The sequence below is a fragment of the Drosophila bipectinata genome, chromosome 3L (assembly GCF_030179905.1).
Source record: "Drosophila bipectinata strain 14024-0381.07 chromosome 3L, DbipHiC1v2, whole genome shotgun sequence".
In the NCBI taxonomy this organism is placed as follows: Eukaryota; Metazoa; Arthropoda; class Insecta; order Diptera; family Drosophilidae; genus Drosophila; species Drosophila bipectinata.
In genome coordinates, this window is record NC_091738.1 from 8,550,359 (window position 1) to 8,574,750 (window position 24,392).

Genomic DNA, 24,392 nt, shown 5'->3' on the forward strand with positions numbered 1-24,392 from the left:
TATACTCTATACTATAGACTCTCCATATATACTCTATATGGAATTGTATAATTATAGGCATTAGAGTGTGTAAAGGCGGGATGGAGCACTGAGAGCATGCAACCCAGTTTGGGTTTTATTTTTATTAGATGTTATCCGAGACTTGACCAGCTGGCTTTGGCTTCCCCGATCGTTCCCCTCCTATATCCACTTTATGACTAATAAACTTGAACTTGTGAGCGAACACAGCAATTGAAAAATTATACAGACAAGAACACCGAGAGAAAAAAAGGGGGGAAACTTTTGTCATCCACATGTAATCTATCCATCAATCCAACATTATAATTAACCAGATACCGATGCTCTTGTCGCAATAATTCTTGGGGATTACAGAACCACACGTACCAAAATACAAACATTCCTAATAATGGAGTTCATTACAGAATCCAAAACATATGGCAAGTGGGGGAGGAACGAGTATGAATTCGATACGATGGTGCTGTTGGCCATTTCAACAGAACAGTATCAGAATTTTCAATGGAAAACCTCAATTAAAGCGAGGAAAACGTGGATTTCGAAAGATCCTTTTTCCTCAAGTGGCAACAGATGCAGAGATTTTCCGATTTTCCGTTTTCCCGAACTACCTGCTTTTGGGAGATCGCATCGCATTTATAAACTCAAGAGAACAGCTGTTTTTCAATTAGTTTCGCTCGAGAGATGAAAAATTCTCTCAAGAGTTACGTTCTTATCTAATTCTGGGGGTTTCGCTAAAAAAAAAAATAAAAAATTCCATTCCAATTCCATAGAACGTGTTTAACGCTTGAAAGTACGAATTTTCAAATATCTACGTGCTTTTGGTTTAATTTTTAAAGACTCGGGGTAATCAATAGCTTAAGTAACTACAATAAGGTTCTTTCTCTCCCATAATAATGAGTAAAAAATAAAGAAAACTTTAGTTTAATTGTGATCTTTATTTGTTATCTAAATGTTATCTAAATTAGTTCCCAAAAGGCCATAAGTAAACGCCCCAAAAAAATTACCAAACAACAAAACGCCCCAAAAAAACAGACACTCTGGAATAACAAACTGTAGTCTAGAGTCTATAGGTTAAAGCTACATATATTGATGAATTATACAAAAAAGACTAGAAGACTAGAAAAATAAAGAATAAACACTTGAATAGGAACAAGAAAGCAAAGCTAACTTCGGGCGGAGCCGAAGTTGATATACCCTTGCAGCTAAAACCGAATATATAGCGCAAACATCGGATATAGTTGGCCGATCCTTATGATTACATCATAATAAAACCAATTAATTACAATAAAAAATCTAAAAAAAAGTCCCAAGCTTCTATCTTCAAAAATACGAAATTTAATATTTCTACCAAATACCATTTCCGATCGTTCAGTTATATGTCAGCTATAAGATATAGTCAACCGATCCTAATGAAACTTTGTAGGTCGGATTAACTGACCAAAAATAGAATGTGTACCAAGTGCCAGCTTTCTATCATCAAAAACACGAAAGTTGGGTCATTTCCGATCGTTCAGTTATATGGCAGCTATAGGATATAGTCGGCCGATCCTTATGAAATTTGGCATGTCATATTATTTTGCCAAAAATAGCTCTCATATCAAATTTGAACTCTCTAACTCTAAAAACACCGAAGTTATACCATTTCCGATCAATCAGTTATATGGCAGCTATAGGATATAGTCGGCCGATCCGGGCCGTTCCGACTTATATACTGCGTGCAAAGGAAAGAAGGGTGTGTGCAAAGTTTCAAGTCGATAGCTTTAAAACTGAGAGACTAGTTCGCGTAGAAACAGACAGACAGACAGACGGACAGACGGACAGACGGACAGACGGACATGCTCATATCAACTCAGGAGGTGATCCTGATCAAGAATATATATACTTTATAGGGTCGGAGATGTCTCCTTCACTGCGTTGCACACTTTTGGACAAAATTATAATACCCTCTGCAAGGGTATAAAAATTAGGTCAATAGAGGGAGTGCAATGAAGGGGAACCAAGGCGGGAAAATATCAACTGAAAAGCGACAATATCCGAAGAGAAAAATTATAAAGAAAGGTTCAGTTTTGAGTTAATACTTGCCCCTTTCGAGCCTTAAACTTATGGCCTACACTGTTGATATGGCATATACTTTAAAATCAATTAGTAACATCTTAAAGACAAATCTCATTTGCGACGATGTTGACATATTTTATTTTATATCCAACCATTTATTTTTACGCCACGAACTGTCGTCGCCCATGGAGCAACATTCTCCTGACTATATTTTCCCATATCCACCTCTCTTCACTCTATTTCTGATCCGACGGTTCCCGCTAATTTGTTGTCCCACTCGGCAGGTTTAAGATTCTCGAAGCGGAAGCCACAGTGGAGCCAGAAACAGAAAATTCCACGTCGAGAATGCCTTTCCTGAATGAATAATGAGGCGGGTGTGTCGTTCCTTCTTCCAGGGAGCAAGGGCTAGGTGGAGTGGGGTCTTTCGTAGACTAGTCTACAAGATCTAAAATAAGGAAGACTGAGGCAGGTCGGGAAAAGATCAGCCAGGCTATAGGCATGAAATATTTCAGAACATTTCAGTGTGTTCTTCCACTTGATTAGCTCGAAACCGAAACCTTAAACTCTGTTTAAAAATTATTCATGCATGGCCCATAAGCTCTAGTTACTGTAATTATTTTTAGTGGAAAGTAAATACGGAAGTCTGACATTAACAAAGATGAAAAGCCACATGACAGAACAATAATAAAACACAAAACACAAACACAGACTGTCATAAAATGCGACACCTGTTTAAAGTTGTGGCAGTGCCTCCACCTCACTTGGATTCTAAGAGACCTTTCCTTTTTTATTTCCCAAAGAAACATCAGGTTTTTTTTGTTTGTTTGAAATGCATTTCGTTAGCCGCAATTATTTACTTTGGCTAGATGCGGGTTCTTCAAAAAGAGGATTTCCTGAGTAAAGACACTTGAAAAAAAATACCTATATTCCATATCTTTTATAAGAAAAATCTAGTTTTAATTTAAAGTGTAATAGCTATAACCTCTTTCTGATGACTGACTTCTGGCTTAGAGCATTGAACCATCGAGTCACAGGTGAAAGACGTGGCAACCAAAGAGGCTTTTGACCCAAATTTTGAATGCATTTCCATTCAGTCAGTCAGTCGGTCGGTCGGTCGATCATCGAGTCTTTCAGGTTTCAGGTTGCATTTTTAAACCAATTAAATGTCAATTGACGACGTCATCAGGCTCTTCATCAACCATTTGTTCAATCAAGAGCTCTTCTTATTGGTATCTTTTGGCACAAAAAACACAAAAAAAAAACTGGCACGAGTTTTTATCAATGCCTTGTTTATAAACAAAAAAAAACGATATATACATACTATATATATACGAAATCTTTTTTTATTTCAACTTGTTTACCTTGAAAAGCGTTGAATTGAAGTTCAAGCAATTAATTACACTTAATTTTAGCTACGGTTTTTTTTCGTATTTTTGCATTCACTGCCTTATGGCTTATGGCTTCTCAATACGATAATTAAAATATTAATTAACTTTTGTTAAGGGAAAGGGAATTTCTGGCCATGAAAGTCTGGAAATAATGGGGCTTTTTGCTTCGAAAATATCTGAAGTAAAACTAAGTATTTAATATATATTTTTTAATATTTAACACGTAACTGACTAAGCCAAAAAACATGACCAAAAGCCGCATAACTGTGCCAAGGCGAAAATATTCCAAGCCAGCAGCAAAATTTATTTCTTCTTAGCCAATTTTTTTCTTTTCTTTTGGCCAGGCCAGTATTGTTTTTTTTTCTGGCAGACTTGGCAAAATGTGAAACCGAGAACCGTTAGAGGGGGGTGGGGGAGGGCATGAGCTCTAGACCATGTTAAACAGAGGCCAAAATGAACTTAGGGGAAATGAAAACCCTCACACACATTTACAAAAAATATCGAATTACGCCCAAAAAGGAAGCAGAATGTGCAGCATGATGCAATCATAAGGGAAAGAGGAAGCAGCTGTTTCTACAGATTTCCCATCTTGGAGCTCAGATTACACAGGGAGTTGAAGATCCCACTTGAGTACAAGATGAGCCACTTGTTAGTCTACTTATAGGTTATATCCTGAAGACTGAACATCCTTAAGCAGGTGGTCCGGAAACAGATGGCAATGCCCTCTCTTGAAACAATTAATCCACATTGCAAAGCTTCCTCAAACTCTCAAAACCACAAAAACAAAATAAAAAAAAAGCCAAAACAAAAACCAAATAATAAAATAAACCAAACAAAAAGTCAACGATGTCTCCGACTGGCACGAACCTGGCCAAAACCAACAATTACAAAAACAATAAAAAGCCAGCGTCGAGGGGAAAAATCAACAAATAAAAACAATAGCGAATTTTCGCATTCGTGGAAATGTTACAACTGTCCCAGACACACAGATACCCCTCACCCATACATACATACACAAGAAATACGTTAAACGCTAACTGAGCAAAAATCATTTACTTAATTGCCAAAAAACGAAAGTAGGGGTTTAGTGGGGGGATATTCGAGAATCAATAACACACAGGAATGCGTGACAGTTTTAGCAAAAAATGACAAGGAAATTAATCATAGAGCTATCAGTTAAATATAAATACATATGTATATGAATTTTAATATCTTCTTCAAGTAATTCTTTATTTTTCATCAATAATCTTATAGTTATTATAACGTTGTTTGTATAAAGCTATGATTATGATAGAAGTCATAATGACCACATTATTACATATATAATAATAGTCATTATGACTTTTATTCCATCCATTTTTAATCATTTACACAATAAGTTATTGTCTACAGTTATAGATCTTTAGAACCTAAAACATATATGTATGTATGGACACTGGGGTTCGAGTTCGAAATTATCAAAGATAGAAAACATTTTTTTTTAAATTAAGCTTTTGAGTTTAAGCAAAATTTTATTATAGATTCTTCTAATAAAGTGTATATATTTTTATTTTAAACAAAAAATTATTTATACAACGCGGTTATAGTCTATGGCTATAGATCTTTAGAACCTCAAACATATATGGAATGGGCTTCGAGTTCGATACTGTTTAATAGATTTTATTATAGATTCTTTTAATAATATTTATGTTTATAAAATACGGTTATAGTCTACGGTTATAGACCTTTAGAACCTCAAATCTCAAATACATATATGGACTGCAGTTCGAGTTCGAGTTCGACTATATGAGAGAAAACATTTTCTACATTTTTATAACAAGCTTTAGAGTGTACTAAGGTTATTAGAACCAAATTGTGTCATAAAATCCTGCATATAATATTTATATAGTTCTATAGTTCATACACGTTTATAGTTTTTTTGTCGAATCCCAACTAAAATCTACCTATAAACTACTGTACTTGTAGAACCTGTTTAACTAAAACTCAGTTAGGATGAGTTTTCTTTTCGCCCATTTATTGCATATTCCTCAATTAGTGGGGGGCTAACCCCAAGTTTAGTTAAATCCGGTTTGTTACGGTACACCCCACCAGTTAGCTTAAAGTTTTGGCTAATGACCAGCCGTTTTTGGGAAACAGTTAGTCGGGCGGGCATATACACACACCTGTTAAAATATATATCTCTTTCGTATCCAATTGGAGCAGCAGCAACACAGGTAGAAGAATTGTTTCGTTAATGGGACATGAATTGTTTAAAAATCCAAATAAACAAAATTTTGGAACACAACTTGAGACACAAATACACACACACACTCTCAAATGCGAGACAAAGACGGAGCTAACCGGTGCGCAACAGTTATATGCTCGCACTTGTGGTTGTTGTTGGTTGCAGAACAGGTAGTTGGTAGCAGTATTCGTGGCTTAAATCTGGAAATGCACTCGGGAATTTGTGATTTTTGTTAATTGGATATATCTTGCACTTTCACTCAGCATTTTCCGCTCACGTAAACATTATTTGTATGCCTATGTTGTGGTGTGCTTTAGGCTTTATATTTTTTTTGGCTGTAATGGTACGCGTGCGTAACGTTGGCAACGTCTTGAACTTTTTTTTTTGGTTGGTTGTGATTTAGGTTTTTCCGTAGGTGGAAATCGGAAAACAAAAACTGCAACGCGCGCGCACTCTAGGCTTGGATTAAAATTTAAACTATAGAAATAGCCATAAGCACTAAGAAAACTAGGGTTATTATGCCGGTCGGGGGGGTTTGTTTTGTCGTAAATCAAATATTCATATTTTTTATTGTGGTTTTCGTTAAAACACTTGTTCGATTTGGTTTCTGCTCTCAAAAAGTTCCCGGCGCTCTTTGTGGTGGCTTATATAGATTTTCTCTGTCTTTAGTGAGACCAGTTTTTGTTTTAGATAATTTCCTATTAGTGTAACCAATTTTAAACTATGCATTTTTTTTAGCGTCCCTCGTTTTGACGATATTATTTTACATTATAAAATTCAGAAGGAAACTTATAAAAATATACGAAATATATTTTTATATTTATATTTAGACATTAATCAGAATCAGTCGTCTATAAAAAAATATGTTGAACATATAATTCTGTTTTCGTACAAATTTTGATTTAAACTGTAGTTATAATATTTTGTATAAAAAATATATGCGACACATCCAAGCATTTTTTTAAATAAACATATTCCTATTTGAAAAGTTTAGATATAAATGAGTATCAGTAATACTGATATCACTTAACATAAACCGCTTCGTGATATTTGTTAGTTAAAGTTTTAATTACAACTTATTTTTCCATTTATTATCCTTTTAATTCTCTCTAGATATAATTAAATCTCATATTTTGGAAATTCTATTACCTTAATTTATAATTTTCTTTTGAATATAATATTCTAGAAAAACAGATCATTGTTTATAGTAATAATAAATAAATAAATCTACACAAAAATGTGTATATAAAAAAATATAAATCAGTATCAGTAAAAAAATGTTTACCATATCATTATATTTTGGGACAAATATGAAAAAAGTTTCACAAAACTCTACAGGTATGGCAATCTCTCGAAATTTATATTTCAACCACATAGAATCGCTACTTCCGGTTGTTGTCTCGACTAACTGTCAAATAGCTTAAACCACAACCATTCTATGTTTTTAGGGAAGAGTTGGAAAGATATTTTCTTAGAGCGCGTGATTGAAATTCAAATTAAATTTTTAATCGCTTAAAATAAAAATAACTATTATATTTATGTAAAAAGCTAAGAAAATATAAATATAGTATTATACCGACGTTACCCTTGTTTAAAATAACTATCAATCATGTTATAAATCTTGATTTTTCTATACATTTGGATCCCTAAACTAAATAGTACATGTTTTCAAATAATTGCATTTAAATGGACCTTCAAAGCCGTCAAAAAAAGCAATAAGTTAATGAATTACAACAAAGTGTTTGGAGTTGTAAACATAAACATGCAATGGACAGGAGACTTGTTGATCGAAGCAACAGGTGCAATGTCCTGGCAACGCAGCCCAAACAGACCAAAGGAGCTCAAGTTCAGCTGTTGCATTGGCAACGGGCGTGCTATGGAATGTTTTGTCGATAGCCACCAATGGACAAGGACCTCGCCATAACAAAAAGCAAAATTCCAAGAGCAGACAGTCTGAACAGCAATGTCGCGTCACAAAACTGAAAAATAAACTGATATATCCAGTGGAAATCGAGTTTAAAGTCGGGATCGGTATTAGGATCAGGACTGGAGCATGGGGAATACGGAGAGTAATGTCACCAGTGGAGTGAAAAAACAGGCTGGAGTCTCCACCCAGGCCCTCTACAAATTCGTGAATCTCAAGGGCGGTGGTCTGCTGGTGGACATGATGAAGAGGGCCTGTCAGACCAAACAGTTTGCGGAGATCGATCACGCCATCAAGACCAAAGTGGAGCCCTTTCTCTACAACAAGGGCGCTGGTCGGTATTTTCCCATCTCCAAGCTTGTCCTTCTGCGGAATCGCGACCGTCCCAGGACACGCCAGCTACCCGAAATTCGGGCCTTGGAAAATCCCGATGACGACTTCAATATCCACGACTACTGTCCGGAGGTCTCAGAGGCGGAGTACATCTCCAATCCCACAGCCTATCGTTTTGTCTGCTGGGATCTGAATGTGAGTAGAAGGATTCTAATGGAAGCTTTATATATATTTTATTTTATCCTTTTTTAGATGCGTGGTGCTGTGGGGGAAACTATTCTACACTTGTGTCTGTTGAACGCTTCGTCCTTGCACGCCGATCTGGCCAAGAGGCTGCTTAAGTTTTACCCAAAACTGATCCTGGATATATACATGAGTGACGAGTACTACGGGGAAAGTGTCCTTCACATAGCAATTGTTAACGAAGACCCTGCCATGGTCAAGTATCTGCTAGATGCCAATGCTGATGTCCAAGAGAGGTAATAGATTTTATTTTTTATTTTAAACATTTATTTAATATTTTACTTTCAATTTCCAGATGTTGTGGCGCCTTCATGTCGGCGGAGGACACCAAGTTCTCGCGTACAGATGTCCCAGAACACGAGTACGTGGCCCTCTGTCCAATGACCAACTACGATGGCTATGTCTATTGGGGGGAATATCCATTGAGCTTTGCTGCCTGTCTGTCGCAGGAGGAGTGCTTCCGTTTGGTCCTCGCCCGCGGAGCAGATCCCGATTTCCAGGACACCAACGGCAACACGGTGCTCCACATGCTGGTCATCTACGAAAAGATAGAAATGTTCGATGTGGCCTATGAAGTGGGTTCCAATATCCATGTCAAGAATATCCAAAATCTCACACCTCTGACCCTGGCCGCCAAGCTGGGCCGGGTGGAGATGTTCTTCCACGTGATGAGCATCGAGAGGGAAATCTATTGGCAATTGGGGAGCATCACCTGTGCCGCATATCCTTTGCTGATGATCGACACCATAAACGAGGAGACGGGTAACATTAACAAGGACTCGGTGCTTAATTTTGTGGTTTTCGGAGATAAGCTGGAGCATTTGGAACTGCTGGATGGTGTGGTCATTGATCTCCTAAAGACCAAATGGGATACATTCTGCAAATCGCGATTCTACAAGCAGTTCTATATGTTTGCCTTCTACTTTCTGATCTCGCTGTTTAGTTTCATCCTGCGTCCTGGTCCGGATGCCAAGGACGAGGATGATGAGGAGGGCAACAGTACTACGGTTAAGAATGATTTGTATAGACAGAATAGCTCGGATTCCCTACATCATCACACCAAGAGGGGTTCACAAACTACCGAATACAGTTGAGTATGAATTGGATTTTTATTAAAATTGGAATTTAATAACCTATTTATTTTTTTAGAGACCTTTTGGCTCAACTTTACGGAGTATTATGATCCCAACGAGGTGGAGGTTCTACCAGCCTGGTGGGAGAGCTATGCCCAGTGTCCTTTGATGAATCTGGAATCCGATTTGGCGAAACTACGTATAATGGCTGAACTAATCAACTTTGTGGGAGCCATACTATATCTTCTAGTGGCCTTGAGAGAGGCTCGTTTTTTGGGCTATAAAATGTTTATAGAGAATTTGGTAAGAAACTCGAAATATTTCAGAATCAGTGGTATATTTTATTAAAAATCATATATCCTTCAGATGACAGCTCCTTCGCGTGTCATGTTCTTGTTCTCCTGCGCCCTGATGATGACCATTCCCTGGCTGAGGGTTTCTTGTCTCACCGAAATCGACGATCATGTCACCGTTTGTATAATGCTAACCACTGCTCCCTATTTTCTATTTTTTTGTCGGTAAGTTTTATATTAAAATATCTAAGATATGATAACCATTATAAATACAATCCCCCTCCAGTGGCTTTAAAACTGTAGGTCCTTTTGTAGTGATGATATACCGCATGGTCATGGGAGATCTGCTCCGATTCGTCTCCATTTATTTGGTGTTTGTAATGGGCTTCTCTCAGGCCTTTTATATAATATTTCTAACCTTTGACAACCCATCGACCCCCGAGGATCAGGATGCAGAGTCCAATCCAATGCCCTCGCCCATGGAATCGATTGTGGCCATGTTTCTGATGTCTCTTACCAATTTCGGGGACTATTATGGCGCCATGGTGTCCACCCAGCACGAGTACGAGGCAAAGATCCTGTTTTTCCTGTTCATGGTGATTGTGAGTGTCCTGCTGGTGAACATGTTGATTGCCATGATGGGTAACACTTACCAGAAGATTGCCGAAATTCGCAACGAATGGCAGCGCCAATGGGCCCGCATCGTCCTGGTGGTGGAGAGGAGTGTCCCACCCGCCGAACGCCTCAAGAACTTTATGCACTACAGCCAGTCCATGTCCGATGGGAGGAGAGCTCTGGTCCTGCGACTAAATATGAGTGTGGGTGTCCTTGGCCCTTAAATATTAATTATTTTGAAAACAAACTAAAAACTTGCAATTTTCAGGACGAAGAAAAGGAGGAAATGAAGGAAGTCCAGGAAATGAAACGCATCCATCAGAGGTTCTCCAAAAAGAGGCAAATGGAAAGGGAGATCCGGGCCCGTCGCCGTCAACAGGAATACGAAAAGTTCTTTGGGACAGCCCCGAAATCGGAGAGTTCCGAAAACAACAACTTTTAAAGAAGATCCAGAGTCAGAAACCAGAGTCACTTAATTAGTTCAAGTTTTATTGAGCCTTGTTAAAATGTGTTCGTTTTATGCAATAAATTAAGAATCTAAAATTCGAATCACATAAAAAAAAATGAGAGTTTTAAGAGTCCTTTCAGGGATACTTTACATCACATGACATAATGGATGTGTGCTGTCACAGCCACAAGTGTCGTTTTATGTAAATGACAGGAGCCACAAAAAACACAGAAATTCAAATCCAATTTCCTCTTAAAATAACATTTAATAAAATCAATGTCCTCATAAACTTAAGCCCGCAAAAAAAATTGGAAAAATATTCAACAAAAGGGGTCTAGTGCGAGTGCTAAGCATATTTGCATTTCCATGAGTGGGTGGACTCGAAAACGTTGACATTTTTAAATCAAAGAGCCAAAGTAGAAATGCAAACATAGTTAACAAAGGTCATACCCTTAACCCCCGAATCGATGGAAAACGAAAATAAATTGCAAACTTTTCATTCTTTTGCACTTTGATTTGCATAAATAATTTACTTTAAACAAACTCTCGAGCTTCTCGAAAAGAAAGCCGGGGAAATTTCTAGGCAAGAAAAAGGCAGTCAAAGGAAAGGTGAAAGGAAAATCGAATTTCCTTTTGATTTCTAGTGCCTGTTCACCAGGGAATGGGCCATAATTCTTGTTTGAATGCCTCTTTTTACCAAAAGTCCCTAAAGGATTCAAACCGAGTTGAGAATAATTCTTGAGGTTTTTTTCACCGTTTTTCTTTCCAATTTTTGTAAATTATTTTCTTAAAAAAAAAAGAAAACAAGACCGAGGAAACAATTACGATAGTTAAGGCCAAAATCACAGACGGCATTTAAAAGTCATTTGGCAAACGCCCCTCACCTCCGAAATTGCGCTATAAACGATGTTGCTTAAGGATCATAAATCGTCCCGTTTTACCCGGAATTCCTGGGAATGTGAAAAACCAGTCTGTTTGCATTACCATTTCACATTCTCCTTGGCCCATTACCTTTCAGCGATTTTATTGTTATTGTTTTACAATGTTTGTGTATAGTATAGTATAGTATGTCGAGGGGCGTAATTAAACAGCTTTCTCAGCCTTTTTTATGACTTTGGAATTTCACAAGTCGAGTGGGCCATCAAGATCCATATCTCTAGGGTTTAAGTATTTAAATATTACTAAAAATTGGACATTGTACTAAACACTAACAAGAGTTTGGGAAAAAAAAATATTTACATGCAAAAATTATGAAAGAGGGCGTTGACAGCTGCCATCGTGGTACTGAGGCCCAAAAACATATAATTAACCAACGAACTCGACACCTTGAACCGAAGGCGTATAATTACACGGCCAGGACACAAAGCCAAAGCCAATCGTCAGAGCTGGGAACATACTTTCTGGCCACACTGTGACACATTCAAATGGTAATTGTTCCCCAGAATGGGGTGCTGTCGTGGGGGGGAGGGTGGTAGACGATTGAGGGGTTAAGCAAAGTCCCATTGTTATGATCGTCAAGGGTTGGACACCATATCATTATCGCCACACCAGAAGGGAAAACAAATGCGTTTTTCTGGAGGGCTGAGAACTTTTTGCATGAATCGAGTTGTAATGCAAAAATACAAAATAAAAAAAGCTGAGAATTGGTTAGGTTACTTGGACCCGATCGCAGCGGGAACTAAATTGCTCTATTCAAACTCAATTAAAGTCAAGCTGAGGCCCCTAAAACGTGAGTGATCCCTGCTCTTTAACACTTTCCATCCCGAAGGCTGGCTACCCCTCGAGTTTGCTTCTCAAAAAAATGCATCTTTTGTTCGAACAAAGGCTGGCGGGCTGCTAAACGTTTCCGGTTCTAAAGGATCTCCAATCCAGATCGTTTCATAAGATCGGATCCCACGCATTATTCGGCAATGCTCCCATTGATGTCAATCATTGATATCAAGGACTACAAGCAAGGTGTCGGTTCTATTGTATCTGAATCTCTGTATCTGTTTTTCTTTCAATCTGTATCTTTTCTTTTCGGTCTTTTGTGTTCCTCCTACAATTGCAATTACGTAATCGTTATCATGATGGGCAAATCGATAAACGGTTGTATATCTCCCTCTACCATCTACTATTAGAGTGTAACTTTATTGGCCCAGACGAGCTCCATAAAAGTTGTTGGCTTAATTCAAATGGCCGCCACTTGCCGCGAATCTATATCTGTTTGCCAGCTCATAAAGTGGAACTTTTATGGCTTCCAATAGATAGCTTTGGGGTGTTTTCTTTGAAGGGCATTTTAAGTTATTGTTATTGATGATGTTTTTCTATCTAACTACTCTGATTAAACTTTAAATACATCTTCCAGTTACAAACCTGATTTTTTTAAATATTTTATTGATTTGATTCTTTGACTCCCAACTCCCATTCCCTTGACATTCTTTTGGAATAATACGCCTCGATTTGATTGAAAACCACTTGAAAATCAACAGGACCCCCCTGAATGAAGGCAACAAAAAAAAAAAAAAAACAACTTCTAACCGCAAAGTTTTAATTGAATTTCCTGAACAAAATAATGTTTTGCCACTTGAGTCTCGCGGGAGGACGCTAAGCAAACAATCAACAACGGCGACGCCGCCAAGTCTGAATGACTGACTGACTGATTGACGGAGCGATTGAATGACTTCAGAGCCGGGTCCCCTCCCCCACTCGATATGGTGCGATTCTTGGTCTAGATATGCATACACACTTTGGGCAAAAAATTCAATTCGCCAAATCAAATCACTTGAGTGAAAATGTTGCCTTCAATTCATCCCAAGGAAAATAAATAGAAAAAGCAAACAAATAAACAAGTGAGTGTGGGCGGGGGGTGTCAAGGTGTCTTTGAATGGCTTAAAGACCGCTTTGATCTCAGCCAGCATTAAATGCGCTCAATCAAACCCTTTGACTTTGTGGGAAACCATTTGCCAAATGACTAAAATTAATTACACCTAGAAGCCGAAGGAAAATGAATCAAAGCGACAGCACCAGCGACCGCAAGGATAATTAAATGGAAAGAAAAAAGGGGTTTAAATTTTAAGTTAAATATTAAGTTAAGGAAATATAAACTACGCATTAACAGCTTGCTCTAATGAAGTCATAAATCTGTTGAAAAAACCGAGAAGGCGTGAATTGTTGAGGAAAACAAGATTATAGGCTGTCAAAACGATTCCCGTTTATGGCATATCCTGGGGGCGGGTTGGAAAGCTGCCTCTGACAGCCGCCCGTCAGGTGGAGTGGACCTCATTTGGTTTGTGGTTTTTCCGTGGACACGCCCACCTAACGCCCGCCTGAGGCTACTGGAAATTGGATCAAAAATTTTAGAGAATTTTTTTTTTTGGACAGCTAATCGAAGGGAAGGATGCTGTACCACCGGGGCAGGATCGTTCCAACTGTGCTTGTTGGTCGTAAACACACACCGTGGGATTCGGCACGGAAGTAAAACTCACCTCCTAACCACTCCAGCCTGGAAACCATGGCCCCTCAACTCCGTTCGACTGTTTCGGAGTCCTCTCGAACAGAAGTCGCATCGAGTGGGCACTTTGACGGCGACGATGCTGTTCGGAGAACAGCGACAACAAAAATTAGGCCCACACTTGAAGAAAAATTTGGATAACCATTAAATACCTATGATTGGGAAGAGCTTGGGTTTTTTTCAGTGTAGCAGAATCACTCCTCCCCTGAAAGTCAACCCCTAAAATCTCTAGGATATATGCAAAAAGAATTAAAACGAAACGAAATGAAGTGAAATATGAAAACGAGGTATAAAGAAATTTGACTCAAGGATCGCGGCGGTTTCTTAAGTGGCTCGTTTCGATTACAAACGAGTTGAAAAAAAATGACGGAGTTGGAGAGATCCCAGGCAAAAGTTTCGAACCACTCGAACTTCGTTTAAGAAATTAACATCGTTTAGGCCAAGTGGCTGACGGTTTGGGAAAAGGGTTAAGAACAATGGCATTTTTTCTTAAAGAGTTGGAGGAGGTTTCTCGGTTAATCTGTTATGACATCTAGGACCTGGAATCGTAATGAGCTCAAATCGAGCATGGATTATGAGTGGCTATCGAAGACCTACGCTCTGACAGCTCCGACAATTGGATTTGCATTGCATTTTCCCACAATTCCCAGCTCATATTCATATATTCTCATATTCAGAGAATTGCTTAGCTCCATGCGGGCTTACACATGTTTTCCATGGCAATTATCCTTTTTTAGAAAATATCATAAGTTGCACGGAAAAGAAGGTGAATTGTTTTTCCTGGGATGATATTGCGAAATATTATCACTAACCTGGAAACAATACCGAATGACAATAACTGACCCCGGAAATGCTATTCTTTACAAATCGAGGTAAACAACAAGCAGGCATGTTTTCCTCGAGTTTTTCCTGAAAACGGGGGCACAACAATGGTTGTTGCACCAAACGGATACAAAAGTTGTGGGTATTGTGCAACATCCATGACAGCGACGGAACCGGTTTGGATCAGGTGAAGCCGAAACGGAAGTCGATAGCACATGTGGGACGTCCTTTTTTCCAAGGGACTCGTTTTGTTCTCCTAATGGTCTGAGCTTGGGATCAGCCGGTAGGCGAATTTCCAGGACAATTTTTTTGGTCATTTCTTGTCGCATAATCACGCCTGGTTTTAAGAAGAAAATTAGGATATGATGGGAAAATTATATTTTAAGAAAGAAAAGTAATTCTCCTTATGAACTATAGTCCTTATCATTTATCAAATTATATCATTACCATCGAAACATTTTCATTATCCCTACGAGAACCTGCCCACCCCCAAGTACTACTCCCCATTTCCATTCCCATTATCCTCCCTAGATAAATGTGCTATAATTTTTCATTTTTTCATCCCAAAAACGATCAAAAATACAGAGGATGGAAATGGATGGATGGAAAATCGTGAGCATGGCCAAAATGCTCTTAACTAGAATGACATGTGAAAAGCGCCGAAATCTGTGAGGCAATCAAATGGACACGTACTCTGTAGTCCTGACGAGATCAATGCGGAAAATCCAGTGGGTGGAAAAATGGAAATGCAAAGGGAACAAAGCCGGAACCAAAAACGTGAGAAAATTCAGCTAAAATCTTGCCTTTTTCCATTTGCCGACACACCAGGTGATGTGCGAACTGAATTACATATATTATATAATGTAAGTATATGTATGAATGTAATATAACTTGCAAAAATGATACATGAATATTCTGTATCAATAATTGAACGATTCAATCATCTCAACAAAAGGGGGGAATGTAACCTCATTTTGGCTTTTATGGTCGTTTCAATTTTGTCATTATCATTAAATCCATTCTGGGCATTGTCAATTGTTCCTGGATTTAATTAAAAAAAAAAGAATGAATGAAAAAAAAATAATAAATAAAATAATAATAAAAACCAGCACCCAAATGACAATTGAATGACAATAACAACATTGACAATCAACAATCGAAAACAACAACAATGGGGAGTGGGAACAATACAGCGCGAAACTCTCTGGAGAATCGGAGAATTGAGAATCAGTTCAGAGCCGGGGTTAAGTGGGACAGTGGGAGAAGCGAAATCCAGGTGGCAGGATAACTTGACTTGAACTCTACACATGTCAAAGAGGAATATAATTTTATATTAAATGTCTAGTTCCTAGTTCTTTCAGAGGTCTATAATTTTATTAAATAAAGTAGGAATGATCTTCTTCAATTAATAAAAATCGTTGTCTATCTCAAATCCTATAAACGATTATTAAAAAGCAAAAGTCCCTATGCCTTTCTCCATTTATCTCACTCTACAGGCTTTTATCACTCACTTAGTGTCCTCGTCGGCTAAGTGAAATGCTGAATGCTTAGAAAGGAAAATGTTGCCCAAACAAAACTTTTTCCATTACACAACATACAACAGTTTTTTTTCTTTCCTTTCTTTATTATTTGAGTTTCCTTGTTGTTGCTTAGTCCTTTTTTTAAATATTTTTTTTTTGGTAACGTAGACACAAAGGATACGTTGAGAAAGCTGAAAGCTTTTTATGCTCTTACGCTATGGGCCAGGTATAAGAGCTTTGTAAATGCAATTGGAAATTGCACCCAACTTGGCTAAAAAGGATGCGTGTGTAAGGATATGGGAGGAGTGCTAGGAAAAAGGATACGAGTGTGGCTAACTTTATGAAGCTGGAAATAATGTCCCTTTTTATATAAAGACAATTTTTTAATTAAATTTCTAACAATACAATATTGGTATAATTTTGCTTAAAAATTCAGGACTATTTTTAAACTAAAAAAATAAAGTTTCTAGGCAATTCCATAGCTCCAGCACATTCGAGGGCAAGTATATAGAACCACTTTCAAGATTCTACATCGTTTCTTTGTAAACTTTTTTTCATTTTTCATTCGAGCTCACTTTTCTATGGCCAAAATAAGTAAATAATTGCAGTAATATCCTTTTTGGAGCGGCCAGGAAGAAATGGGAATAAAAAAAAAAGGGAACGGAAAAGAATGGCGAAGAATGGCAGGCGAAATGAAAGAATGCGAGAATGGAGAGCGGGCCAAGAGAATGGTAAGCGTGTTTCCATGTCCTTTTCAAAAAACTAAAAAGTCCTTTCACACAAACGCAAACACAAACACCAACACAGGCGCACTGTTCACATAGAGAGGCTGTATATAGCCGAACACAGACACCTACAATGGACAAAAATTCACACCAAAGACCCATTGTGATTGGCCCACCACACACACACTCGCACATTCATGTATGTATGCGCATACAGGAAATAAAGAGAGAGCGGCTTTGGGCTCTACCCTCTCTTTCCGTCTGCATGCAAGTTGCGGAAGTGCAACGTCGCTGTGCAAAACAATAACGGAAATTGTGTGCCCACTGTGCAAAAATCAATGTTCCTCCAGGCTCCCCAACAACCCCCAACCCCACCCCCACGGTCGCTCTCTCTTTTCCCCAACACCACCCTCCACTATCACCCGAATGAGGTCGCAGCAACAACATACACGAAGCCGAGCCGAACTTTTGGCTCTATTGAGCGCCGTCTATTGAACACACCCCTCAATGGGCGAACAACTATAACCGATATAAAGGAGCCAATGGAACAAAGCCAACAACCGGGCCCAAACAATGGCCCGGACCAAAGTGAGAGGGAGCGATGGCTGGCTGGCCCGGGCAAGAGTGAGAGCGCAGCCCGGCGCAGCTCTCTCGCCTATCTCTTATCACGGAGCTCAGGTAGCAGCCTCAGTCGACGTCTCGCTCTGACCTACGCACCCTTACCTGACGCTCTCGGGGCGAGAGTCAAAACTGGATTTGGTTGCAGTCGTGTCGCCTCGACTGAGATCCGGAGAAATCATTCAGAGAGTAGCTGTCGAGCCGAGCAGAAGCACAAGCGAGAGCTACCAGTCAAAGGTGAAAAAAAATCAAAATCAAATAATATTAAATCCAAAATCGCATCCAGAGAACTTGAATCTTAAATCAGAAACTAAAATACACAGACACTGAGACACAGATTGTGAACCAGAAAGTGAAGTGCTGAATTTTCGAAAACTAAAAAAATAATTAAACAAAGTGTTAACATTAACTGAAATGGCCACCTTATCGACACATCCCAATTACGGTTTCCATCTGGGCCAGCCCCAGGGACTGGAGGACTACGCTCCCCAGGGCCAGCTCCAGCTGAGTCCCAGCATGGACATGGATATCAAGCGGGTGCTGCACTACTCCCAGAGCCTGGCGGCCATGGGAGGCTCCCCGACCGGACCAGCCGGCGGTGGTGTGGCTGGCGGCGCCAATATGGGCCACCACATGTCTGCCGGACACATGTCCACACACCACATGCATCAGGCGGTCTCCGCCCAACAGACTTTGTCGCCAAACAGCTCCATCGGATCCGCCGGAAGCCTGGGCAGCCAGAGCAGTCTGGGCAGCAGCGGCAGTGGCATGAATGTTTCCGGTTCCGGGTCTGGACATCAGTCCGGCGGCATGCACAGCCTGGCCACCTCTCCCGGCCAGGAGGGACACATCAAGCGGCCCATGAACGCCTTTATGGTGTGGTCCCGCCTCCAGCGTCGTCAAATCGCCAAGGATAATCCCAAGATGCACAACTCCGAGATCTCGAAGAGGCTGGGAGCCGAGTGGAAGCTGCTGGCCGAGACCGAGAAGCGTCCCTTCATCGACGAGGCCAAGCGCCTGCGGGCCCTGCACATGAAGGAGCACCCCGACTACAAGTACCGCCCACGTCGCAAGCCCAAGAACCCCCTGACCGCCGGACCTCAGGGCGGCCTCCAGATGCAGGGAGGACCCATGGGTCAACAGAAGCTGGGTGCCGGTGCCGGAGCGGGTCCCGGAGGCTACAATCCCTTCCACCAGCTGCCGCCATACTTCGCCCCCTCGCACCACCTGGACCAGCCCTACCCAGTGCCATACTTCGGTGGCTTTGACCCCTTGGCCCTCTCGAAGCTCCACCAGTCGCAGGCTGCTGCGGCGGCGGCCGTCAACAACCAGGTGCATAAGGTGGAGCCCCAGGCGCCGCCCCAGTTGCCGCCCACCTCGCTGAGCAGCTTCTACTCGGGCATCTATTCCGGCATCTCGGCGCCCTCCCTGTATGCCGCCCACTCCGCCAACGCCGCCGGTCTGTACACATCCTCGTCGACCTCCTCGCCCGGCTCCTCGCCCGGTACCATCACACCCAACGGCATGGACGGATCCATGGACAGCGCCCTGCGACGACCTGTGCCGGTGCTCTATTAGAGCCGGAGAGACGAGTAGAGTACAGAGTAGAGTACAATTGTTGAAGCATTCCCCAAAGTGATCCACTGGTTTTAAATCTTCAAAAGCTCTAAGTAAGCCAATCCTCCAAACCACTCCGCTTAATTCTAGTACAATCTTCGCACGTCAGACCATAGAGAGTAAGGGAAGGAAAGATCATCCAGCACCGAACATTCCTAGCCAATACTATGAACTATAATTTATTAAACTTACAAACAAAAACCAACAAAAACAAATGACAAAAAAACAAAACCTAATTGTAAATTAATTTTATTTAGTTTTAAGATTTAAGAGAGAGCGCCTCCTCCTCCTCCTTGTTGTTTTTTTTCGTGTCAGCACCAATTAATAGTCTAGCTCTTAGTTCTTAAAGTCTAATCCCTTCAAATTGTAAATATCCCAGCCCATTTCGTTATAGTTTCCTAGAACATATGGTACATAAATGTATTATTGTATTATTAATTATATTAAAATTATATTAAACTAAGCGCTAAATGGTAAATGAATGCCAACACAAAACAAAGACATTGAAAAACGAATAAAAACAAAATCATTTGAAAAAAAACTAATTTGGAAAAAAGACTTTTTTCTTTGGGAAATCTTTACAGCTTTGAATATTTTTTATCTTCTTTTTAAGGTTTTAAGATCTAAACAGATGCTTCATATTTTCAAAAATGTTATATTTATTTTCCATAATTTATCATATTTTAGACTCCAAAGTAGTACTATTACTTTAATCTCTTCATTAAATATTTTGGAACTTTTCTCCAAATACTATTTGAATCTATTTGAAATCCTTTATTTTCTAATATTTTTCTTTAATTTTCCATAATTGGAAAACTAATTTTGAAACGAGACTTATTTCTTTGAAAAATCTTAACGGCTTTGAATATTTTGAATATTTTTTTTTAATTTTGAGTTCAGAGCAGATGGTTTATATTTTCAAATATTTTATCTATAATTTTCCATAATTGAATTATCATATTTTAGACTCCAACTTTAATCTCTTCAAGGCCTGATTAAAATCCATCCCAAAATCAATAAGCCATTTGAATATTCAATCGAAATCAACATAATATTCTCAGTTTAGTTGAGTGAGTCATCCGAATATCGTACATTTGATCATCAAATTAATTTGAACGACTTTTCACCTTTTCGATCCCTCCCATCGGTGATCGTATTAACCTTGTCTCTGGATTTTTTTTTACCTCTAATTTGCTCATTTTTTGTTTTTTTTTTGGTTAGTTTACACCCGCTGAGCTGGAAGAAAAAAACTAAAATTTGATTTGCCATTATACAACTATTTGCCGTTGTGTATTAATTTCTATTGATTAATGCGCTGTTTATTTTGCGCCTCCAAGACAGAACTCGATGGCCTGAACAAAAGGTCGCTCTTCGATCTTGGGATGGGGGTCGCATTGTGTTTTTCGTTTGGGATCAACAGGGGGGCCCTCTAAGACCTCAAACACCTCAGCTATACCCTAGTCACTATAGTGTAACAGAATCTCCCGGCGAAAGAAATCAACGCGTGTTTTTTCCGTTTTTGATTTTTTGTTTTTTTGGCTTCTTCTTGTAATAATAATAAGAATAATTGCTGTCATTAATAAATCCACTTGCATTGTCTTTTCTAGCCTTTCGTTGGCTTCGATTTCTATTCAAAATATCCCCCCAGAGTTGTATGTCAAATGTGTTAAAATATCAAATATTGATTATTGTTGTTATTATGTGTATTGTTGATATTGGTTGTTGTGTTGTTCGATCGGTATTCGATATATTCATCTTCCAAATATTTACCCAACGTTGACGTGATACTGAATAATTATATAAAGATTGAATTCTTGGATATTGAATATTTTCAGGTAATATAATTTTTAAAAGCCATAAAAAGAGTCAAAGTTAGACACTTCCGCTTTCTTATTACAACGGAAGTGACCTCCTTTTCCGACCTAATCCAATCGACTAAGCCAAGCTTAAGTCCAAATCACACCTCACGCCTCTCTAATCCTCATTTCCCCATTACCCCGTGAAAGTTATTGAAATTCATGCCAAAATAATTGAAATTCCACTTTCAACTCGTTGGGTTTTTAAGGATCGTCGAAGAAGATTTTATGACCCAACTGGCCTACGCCTTCGCCTACACCTCCCTCCACGTAAATGCCACGCCTGTGTTTATACAAATATAATTTTGTTCGATTTTTTACGACTTTATGACGGGGATTAGCGTCCAGTCCGCAGAAAGGAGTGTGCAAATTTTTACGCATCTATTCGGGCATATATGTTGTTGTTTTTTTTTTTTGGTAGATTATTCAACTACCTGAGGTAAGTGAGACCCGGATTAGCGCTGTGACAACAGACTCTTGATTTTCTTATAGTTTTTCCCAAAAATCCCTTCTGTTTTTGTGCACTTTTTTAACCGTAAGATGCTCACGCTAATCCGCCGGATTAGCGACAACAGACCAGACGGATTAGCATAAAGGTGATACAATTTGTTGGCCAAATTGTTGCGACGACCTCGATGGCCAGTAGTTTGGACTCGTTTTCCAGCATTTCTTTGCAATTTCTTGAGTTTTTACGCGGAAGGTTCGTCATAAACCATTGGCTAAGATAGGATAGGCCTGCAAAGGGGTCAAGCTGTTCTGTTTTGCTATAACCAGGACATGTGCATCCTTGGGCCTTACTCCATTGCATTGAATCCTTAATATGGCGGCTGTCGTCTGTCGCACCCTCCCGCACTCTATAATATTTTCCTTCCCCAAAAGGTTGTCTCCGAAGCCTAATTTGTGGGTGGTGGCTTTTTGACAAAATGTTTCATATTTACCATGGCTTAATGGGGTTGTAACACTAGACTACACTGAGCTACAAAAATGGGAAGAAGTTATAGTAAATACTAGCTTATTAAATGCCTAAGATTAACTTTTATTAAGTATGATATTTGTTTAATTTTTAAAGACTATTTATCTTCAAGACTTTTGAAGTAAAGCCCCTGCAGTGCAGTGCCAAGACTCGTATATTTCATAGAACCCCAGCCCCTTCAGTCTGGACGTGAAGCATATTGTCGAGGGTGGTTATGGGACTGCCACTGCAACTGCGGCGCGTGGTTGACAAGTAGCAAAGCGTGGCGGCTTTTTAAGTGCTAGTTTGACATTTTTTTTTGCTGCCCTCCACTGCAGCAGTGTCCTCCTCTCCACCCCACCACAGACCATCTACGTCTGGGTCTTTTGGGCCAGAAACGCTAACCAAGCAGCCAGACCGTCAATAAGTCGCAGGCTAACAATTAATTAAAAGCCTCTACCCGGCGCACTTAGGCAAATGAGCAGCCAGAACGTTGGTATAACGGAGTTGGGGGGTGTAGCGACCCATGGGGCGTATACGCGATGCCAACTGGGACATAATTTGTCAGTGAACTCGGTGGGTTTGCGCGTCAAAGCGACTAGGAAATTGATTCGGTAAGTGCAAGGAGACGCCGCCAAAAAGGATAACGCTGATTTGCCTCTTGCTCTGTCGCTCCTCTTGTCAACTCAACAGCGTCATTAACATTTGGCACGAACGGCAAATGGAAATTAAATGATGATAAATTTGCAACCAGCCGCGACTTGACAACTGATTGCTGGAACTGGAGTGCCAGCTACCCCACCCATCCAACCAGCCATCCATCCAGTGGAGTTGAATGTTGGAACAGGAACTGAAACCTACCAGGAGGACCTACCATCGAGCGAGGTAGCATTTGCATAAACGGAAACTGTTTGTGGCTCATTCAGTTGAATCAAATTTGATTAGGTGCGAGGCATTTGTCAAAGGAGCATATTGCGTATACACGGCGACAAATTTGTGGTTCAGTCTTCTGCGGTTTCCCCTCCACAGCCCTCCACAACCCTCTCATGCGACAGCGATTGATGAGATGAGCTGCCAGCCAGTATTCAAAGTTCTGAGCTGGACGTCGAGTGCCAAAACACTTACGCCCTGGTTATGGCGTTGATGTGTTCATGACGATCGTCGTCTGGGAATTGAAAAATTACACATATTTTTAATCAGTTGAGAAAAAAAAGGGTGAAAAGGCAACAAAGGATCATGACCATTAGCAGGCAAATTAGCTGGGGAAGGATGATAAATGGAGAGTCACTGAACGTCTTTACAAAAGGGAGTTTTAATGATTAAATTATTTGGTTTCAAAAATATATTTTTTTAATATAATTATTCAAGATAATAAGTCTCTACTTTTAGGTCTTAATAAGCACTTATTTGTAATACAATTAAACATTTTTCAGGCCTCAATTGAATAACTTTTTTAAGCCCTCCAATTAGCTATTTAAAACCCCCAATTTTCATTTTCACAAAACCTTTCCTAATTAATAATAATTGTTTGGCTATTTTTTTTTTTGGCAAAAGCATATTATATTTATATATAGAAGACAAAAACCTATTGATCATCGGAAGCTCCTGGCGGGCGTCCATCGTTCGCATGACAATGGACTAACAAAATGAAAGGATTTTTATGACGCGAGCCGAGTGGAAAACTTCCGTTGCCTGCTCCTGGCAGTTCCTCACCACGTGTCAGCCAAGTTTGGCAAATGGAAGGGGTCTGAGATGGGGATTATATCCTTGAAAATACTGAAAAATCTCCTGGCTCGTTGCCACATTATCTATTTCACTCCGTTTTTGGGAACTACTTGGACTGACATCATGGTTGCGGCCGACTAATGCATTATTGTTCCTGTCCAGTCAGTCGAGGAGAACAGGACTTCGGGTGATTCGGGTGATCCGGGAGCCTTTATGGCATTTCATAACTGCTCTCGAGCGTAATTTGTTTCCTGTTTACGCGCAGCAGGACATCTCACATCGCGTGCGCATTGGCGTATAAATTATTACCCGAATCATGAGCTCTATGAATGCGGAAACCACCACCAGAGTGGATGTGCCATCCATCCATTCATGTGACCCATCCATGTGCCGGTGCATCTTTCGCCGGAGATTTAACCAAAACTCAAGCTCTCAAGTGTTTGCCCATTAATT

General features: G+C 39.7%; 3 protein-coding genes across 7 annotated transcripts in view; 2 read left to right on the forward strand and 1 right to left on the reverse strand.

Moving 5' to 3' along the window:
* nuf (rab11 family-interacting protein nuf) overlaps positions 1-6,308 on the reverse strand; it is a 38,118-nt gene extending 31,810 nt beyond the window's left edge. For 2 of the 4 annotated variants that reach the window (XM_070280528.1, XM_043209622.2), the window contains exon 1: positions 5,621-6,307. The gene's annotated coding sequence lies outside the window, so the exon portion shown is untranslated. Of the gene's footprint in view, positions 1-5,620 lie in introns of all 4 variants that reach the window. The other 2 variants (XM_043209621.2, XM_070280529.1) reach the window with 2 other exon arrangements.
* A 1,427-nt stretch (positions 6,309-7,735) lies between these two features.
* Positions 7,736-10,605, forward strand: nan (transient receptor potential cation channel subfamily V member nanchung). 2 transcript variants are annotated; one of them, XM_017234432.2, is made up of 7 exons: positions 7,736-8,134; positions 8,192-8,418; positions 8,478-9,271; positions 9,332-9,558; positions 9,622-9,773; positions 9,835-10,370; positions 10,439-10,605. In XM_017234432.2, exons 1-7 carry the CDS (start codon positions 7,736-7,738, stop codon positions 10,603-10,605), a joined length of 2,502 nt encoding a protein of 833 aa, XP_017089921.2. The 2 variants fall into 2 exon arrangements, with proteins under 2 accessions (XP_017089921.2, XP_017089920.2); XM_017234431.2 differs by having other exon boundaries at positions 9,835-10,366; positions 10,432-10,605.
* A 7,351-nt stretch (positions 10,606-17,956) lies between these two features.
* Positions 17,957-19,898, forward strand: D (Dichaete). The gene has a single exon (XM_017234402.3). The coding sequence runs from the start codon at positions 18,204-18,206 to the stop codon at positions 19,365-19,367; it is 1,164 nt and encodes a 387-aa protein (XP_017089891.1). The 5' UTR covers positions 17,957-18,203; the 3' UTR covers positions 19,368-19,898.
* The last annotated feature ends 4,494 nt before the right edge of the window (positions 19,899-24,392 follow it).

What these genes read in the sequence shown, in the direction of transcription:
- nan (XM_017234431.2), top strand. Translation starts at nt 7,736, where the DNA reads ATGGGGAATACGGAGAGTAATGTCACCAGTGGAGTGAAAAAACAGGCT. An exon ending in TTGTCTGCTGGGATCTGAAT is followed by an intron (nt 8,135 to 8,191) that starts GTGAGTAGAAGG and finishes ATCCTTTTTTAG; the next exon opens with ATGCGTGGTGCTGTGGGGGA. An exon ending in TATTTTCTATTTTTTTGTCG is followed by an intron (nt 9,774 to 9,834) that starts GTAAGTTTTATA and finishes ATCCCCCTCCAG; the next exon opens with TGGCTTTAAAACTGTAGGTC.
- D (XM_017234402.3), top strand. Translation starts at nt 18,204, where the DNA reads ATGGCCACCTTATCGACACATCCCAATTACGGTTTCCATCTGGGCCAG.